The 6,501-nt window shown below is 30.7% G+C and overlaps 1 protein-coding gene across 1 annotated transcript in view; it reads left to right on the forward strand.

Moving 5' to 3' along the window:
- The window catches only part of POSTN (periostin), a 64,929-nt gene extending 58,765 nt beyond the window's left edge, over window positions 1–6,164 (forward strand). The window contains exons 21-22 of the mRNA XM_012811987.2: window positions 4,258–4,299; window positions 5,395–6,164. Of these exons, the coding sequence (XP_012667441.2) occupies window positions 4,258–4,299; window positions 5,395–5,432 (80 nt within the window). The 3' untranslated portion in view covers window positions 5,433–6,164. The remainder of the gene's footprint in view (window positions 1–4,257; window positions 4,300–5,394) is intronic.
- Window positions 6,165–6,501: the final 337 nt, after the last annotated feature.

Consider the following 6,501-nt stretch of genomic DNA (forward strand, 5'->3'; position numbering starts at 1 on the left):
TTGGTTCCATGGTAGTTTGATAGTTATGAAGAAATGATTACTAGTTTAAACAGTCTTTAAAAAGTTCTATGGTATGAAGCTTGGGGAGCAATGAATATTTTTTTTTGTTGGTTTTGATTCAGATAATGGTAAATCTATTTTAAGCATACCAAAGGGGAATAATCTTTACAATGCTAGTTGTTAAACAAGCCCAAATTTGACTACATTTTAGATTTTTAAAAAATGTATTCACTGCCCCCATAGCAACAATAAAAGGCATGTTTTTGGATTCTGTAAGTGCATAGATACCCAACAAAACAGTGCATTTAGTAACTTTCTTTGCAAAACTACTTTCTTGGGAATGAGTATCTGTTTCTTCTAACAGTCTGAGTAATAATCTATATCTGGATGTGTAAATTGTTTTCTATATAAAATTAATCTTAATCTTTTATGGAATGTTCTGTCTATGGCATTAAATAAACTTACTTTTGAGAGCAGAAAAAAAAAGAATTCAAAATCTTACACAAACTCTAAAAGGTAATTAGTTGGCATTTAAATAAATGGATTTTTACTTCATTTTTCTAACAACAAAAATATTAAGCTAAAAATGTTTAAGAGAAATAACTATTTAAATTATTTATAAAAACCAAATATGCTCTTTGAAATACACTATGAATTGAGAAACACATCAGAAGTTTGGTATTTGTCCAAAATACAGTTCAGGTGGCTTTTCTATTTAGATTTTAAAAATTGCATCACTGTGTCCAAGAAGATAAATTCTCTTGAGACCTGTGTATTTTTTGGCAAGTATTGTTTCTATATTCTATATTTCAATATATGTAAAATCTTTTACATAATATGTAGAGACTTATCAGTGATATTTAAAGTACAGTTTTTATTTAACTGATGACCAAATTTCCCCTCACTAGAAATATATATGTCTGAAAAATACAATATTTCCTTTCAGAACACAAAGAATAAATAGCATGCCCAAGGCTTAATGGAACAAAGGATTCCTGTAGGATCTAATCCAGAATTCATTATGTACCCTCAAATGTTTAACTATCTTCTAAGAAAACATCTAAGGATCTGAGGGAACACATTATGAAGATTAAATTGAATTCTTTTTTTTTTTTTTTAAGTCTTTGCCATAGTAAGCAGCTTTTGTAGAATGATAGTGCTTTCTAGGAAATGAATAAATTAGTAGGTATACCTGTTTATATGCTTTCATTCATTTAGGCTCAAACTTCAGGTAAGTATGTTTTCTTCTCCTTTAATAAACCCCTGTTAATAAGTTATCATAAACAATGCACGTAGGTACTGAAGTATTACTCTGGCCAAGAAAAGTTATAACTGCTACAAATTAAGAATATGACACTTGATTTTTAGTTAGTGGACTCCTTTCTTAACTCTTGTTTTGTTTTGTTTTTTCATTTCAAAGATTTATGCCTTTAGTTCCCAGTGTAGGCTCTTTCTATATAAGACTTCAGTTCTCACAACGTCACATCATAAATTTTCATCAAAATATTTCCAAAGTTTTGCTTTTCACAGGAAAGACAGTATACACAGTAGAGTTACTAGTGTCAGCATTCATTGAACATGTTAGTTTTTTCTTTGTTTGGCCATATAAAACCCCAGGTCATCACTGAGTCACAAGTGACCCCTTGTCTAAATCCTAAGGGACACTGATTTACAAAGAAGCTCATATAAATTACATTATACAGGACCTTTCCCCCAGAATCTGAGTAATTAATACGTACATATCCCAAGCACAGTCTTCATTTTGGTAAGTTCTATCTGAAACTGAATTTATATCTGAACTGTTCACATTGTAAATATTGTGGTGCTTATAGTACAGTTTGATGATCTGAGTACATTTCCCAGTCACTTGAGTCCTGATTACTAACATGGCTAAGCAGACTTTTCATTACTGATATTATGATTTGCCACTGAAATACTTCCATGCCCTTCATTGAAAAATGCTCTCATGAAATACATAGAATTTGTTATGCTTACCTTAGGTAGGACTGTTTATTCTGAAGCTACCCAAAGAATCAAAGGAGAATGACAGACTATGAAAAAGAAAGAACAACAAAAAAAATTATTTGAGAAGGTTGTGACAAATCTGCCAATATAACATGTTAAGATTTATAGCCTATATAGAGAATAGTACATCAGGTATAGGTCTGCCTTCAGTATGAACTTGGACTTGAAAGTTAGTTGGCTCTTTTCTGCCTTATATTTTTCATTTGAAAAAGTTAGTACTATACTTATATCTCAGTGAATTAACATGTGAAAAGCTCTTAAAACAATGTTCAGCTCATAGTAAGCTGTCAGTGTATGTTACTATCAATATTATGTAGTATCATCAATTAATATTAACATGGTCAATAACATAATATTTTACATCCCACTCTAAATTTCTATAGTCATAGCTATGTACAAATGCAAAACAAAACAAAACAAAACAACCAAACAAAACTTCCAAATAACTGGGCTGAAGCAATTTGCATGCTTTAGGTAGAGAGGGGACATTTGTGCCAAATTATTCAGGTTTATCCTCTCACATTTTGCTGTTCTAAAAGTGAACACAACTCTCATTTATTTTGAGGTAACAAAGATACGGGAAGCACACCTGATTTCTTCACTTTAATTAAGCTTTTCTTTTAAAATATTTGTTTCCCACAATGCACTTTTTAAAAATTCTGCAATATTATCTAATTGTTTAAATTATTTCTAATTTATAGAAAAATGTAGTAAGTTAGCTAAACTTAAAAAGTGAATGCTTCCAAATTTATGAAAGGAAATTTGAGCATACTTGCTTGTCTTTGTTTTAAAAAGTAATTTTGCAAGTGCTTCTATGACCTACCTTTCAATTGTACAGTAATTTACTATTTGGAATTTAATAAAACCATTAAACAATATTCTTACTATATGTGTATAAAGGTTAGATCCATGTCTCCTTCGTGTTCTTTTATAAGACATTATTTTGTTTCCAACCAAACCTAAAGTTAAGAAAAATATATCTGTTTGAGAATATTTTGTAAGTCAGACATCAATGTCTTACATAGAAAGTGTCTTACACTTTTCCCATTATGCAACCTAGGTGAGGTTTTCTATCATTCTATATTTTACAACAGTATTAACAAAATATGACAAATGGTTATACATTTTATATTCTGGGGATAAAAAGACATTTTGATAATGTGCTAAGTAGACTGAAACCGAATTTATAAAATTAAGAATGTTATTTCTTTATTTAAAAAAATTTACTTGGTTTCAAATAGCCCAAAGTATTCATGGTGATAGTTTCACTGCTTACTTTTTATGGGATTTCAGAGAATTGAAAACATTGTATTTAATATAAAAATGTTAACTTCATTGCTGAATATAAATGATATGTAAAATAAAAACAACCAAGAAGTCAAATTTGGAGAAAAAAGCTTAAAAAGCTAAATAAAAAAGCGAAGCCGCCATAGGACCACACTTACTCTTTGATCTCAAATGTCCTGAAACTGAGTGAAAATGTGAGTGTAGGCCTACCAGATAGTCTTGTCAATGAGTAAAAAGAAAAACAAACAAAAAAAGGAATTGAGAAAATGTTTCACTTCTAACACTACAAACCTGTATGCACTTGTTCTTAAATATGAATGTTTTTATTAGTTTTAACTAGTTCATTTTTTAGAGAATTACATAGGATTGACCTTGAATTATGCCACATTGGGGGGTGTTGGCACATTTTTCCTGTAATGTTATTATTATATTTTTAGAGTCATCAGGTCAATGATATTTTATTATCTTCATTTACAATAAATAATTGCAAATTGATCTATAGTGATAATTTTGCAGAGGGATATGTTACAAGTAGGGGGGATTGCAAAGATAATATGGCTATCTCTGGAAAGGTACTTGGGTTAAACTCTATGTAATGTTCATCATCTTTTATCATAAAGTAATGCTTTTTACTAAAAGGGTGAGAAAATCATGTAAGTCACTTACTGTGTGCAAAAATGGCACATTATATGGGTGTCCAAAAAGCCGTAATTAAATAATGTGTTTTGTAATTAGGAAACATCCATTATGATATGTGGAAAACAAATGTCTAATTGTTTGTCCATTGTAAATATGAAACTCTAAGGATTGTAAAATTTACTACCCTCAAAAAACTACATGTTTAAGTGACACCTATTTAAAATTTTGCACTTTTCTGATTAACCACATCTCCTGTCTGGTTTTAACCATAATTTAAAAGTGTTTCTAACTACAATTTGATTCTAGACACACCTGTGAGGAAGATACAAACCCACAGAAGAGTCCAAGGTAATCATGTGAACCATAGGATGTGTATAAATATTACATTGTGTTATGCTGTGAGAAATCAAGGGAGAGAAGAGTATTTTCATGTATTTTATTGAATTTCATTGTCTGGCAGAGAGAAAAGTTCACTTTGAGGCAAAGGATTTCAGTGGCAAGAATAAGAAAGTAAATTCTTGTGTTCTGCCCTACTAATAGAATCAAATAACAAATATTACAGGACAGGTAAATATGCCCATGTAAACTGCTAGGTATATTGAACCACTGAGGTGGATTCAAGTGTGTGATCCACTCATACGAAAATTATATCAAAATTCAGTATACACAAACAACTTTGTGTGTATACAAGTCAAAAAGAAATGTTTGAATACCAGAGCTAAGCATACAGAGATAGCAGGAAGACTTAAAACCTTAAATATGCTATTATTCAAGATGAGGCTACAGTTTAAGACACAAATAAATTAGAATTGTACTTATACAGAAAACTGTCAATGTAACTACTTATAAAATTTTGATATAAATGTATAGATTATATGTATTATAGACCACATACGCACTACAATTTTCTTCATGTTACACTATGTGTTTTGTAATTCCTCCACTTAGGTTACCATACGTTCTGATACATTAAAAGAGCAAAAATTTCCTGTGGAATCCAGAGTAAATTACAAGCTTAGAATTAAAAAATTGGAATTTCTGACATAATTAAATACTAATAGTGAAAAGAAGTTATGAGGCCTGTCAATGCATCATAAGCATATCTGATTTTAACCCAATTAAATGTATATATCTCCAAAAGTAAAGGATCAGTTGGGCAAATATGTTTTTAGATGAAGGATTTATTATGGATTTCTTATAAACATTCAGATCCATCCAATTTTTCTAAAAAATAATCAAATTTCAATTATTTGTTTTCATATACCTTTGATCAAAAGATAATCTTGGTTTCATCAACATAAAGTAAGAAGAGTATTAACAAAACACCATCTAAAATATAATAGAAAATTATGTCATATGATAGGTAAAAGCAGACCATCCTATTCTTAAACTCTCAAGTTTCATTACATTCAGAATCTATCCTGTCTTTTTATTCCTAATAAGGTTCCAGAAGACGAACAAGAGAAGGTCGTTCTCAGTGAAAGTCCAAAAACCAGACTGCAAAGTTGGAACAACCCTGAGTCAATAACCTGACCTAAAAAGAAAACGACAAGAGCCACGTTGACATTGGAAACTGAAATATTAGCAGAAGAAAGCAATCATCAAACAATTCTGAAGGCAAATTTAATATTCGTTTTTCCTGAATGAGAAATCCGAGGGAAAGGTGGGCCTAGCTTCCTGTGGGATAGGAACTGAAGGGAATTTATCACCTTGACATTAAAAGTTCTGGCTAACTTTAGACTCCATCAAAGAAAATCCTTGCATCAGATTTATTACAATACAAATTTAAGAGTGGTGAACTGTTGTGTAACTCCTTGAAAAGATTAGGGCTTGAATATATGTGATGGATAAATAAAATGCATGTAAGCAGTTATCTCTCCATAGGAAGCTAGTTATAAAAATAGGTGCTCAGTATAAAACAAATAAAACCCTTTACATCACAAGGCTTTGCACATTTCCATGTGGGTTTGCTGGTAAATTATGTTACTTTTACAACTAATTTTTGTACCCTTGAAATGTTTGTCATATACTTCTGGCAGCACACATTTTTATAAATCTCAAACATTTCATTCAATAAAACCATTTTTCAGGTATATAGAGAATTACTTCACAGTGAGTAATTCAGAAAACTCAAGGTTTAAGTTACAAAGTGGTTTGGACTTGGGAAAAAGACTTTATACCTCTTGTAACAAGTACTCATTAAAGGAAATTGAATGAAATTACTGTTTTCTTAAATTTTTCAAACTATTATGTTATATAAAGAATTGTTACATGGGACGTTCTCACTGGGGTTACGCAAAATCTCAGGGTGGTTTTTATTTGCATTTCTCTGATAACAAGCTGTGGTATATGTACACCATGGAATACTATTCAGCTGTTTAAAAAAATGGAAACTTTATATCTTTTGTATTAACCTGAATGGAAGTGGAACACATTATTCTTAGTAAAGCATCATAAGAATAGAGAAGGAAGAATCCTATGTACTCAATTCTGATATGAGGACAACTAATGACCTAATACATGTGGAGGGGGGAAGAGGGGTGCAGAGAG

This window comes from Otolemur garnettii, unplaced genomic scaffold (genome assembly GCF_000181295.1).
Source record: "Otolemur garnettii isolate 467f Iridium unplaced genomic scaffold, OtoGar3 scaffold00182, whole genome shotgun sequence".
NCBI lineage: Eukaryota > Metazoa > Chordata > Mammalia > Primates > Galagidae > Otolemur > Otolemur garnettii.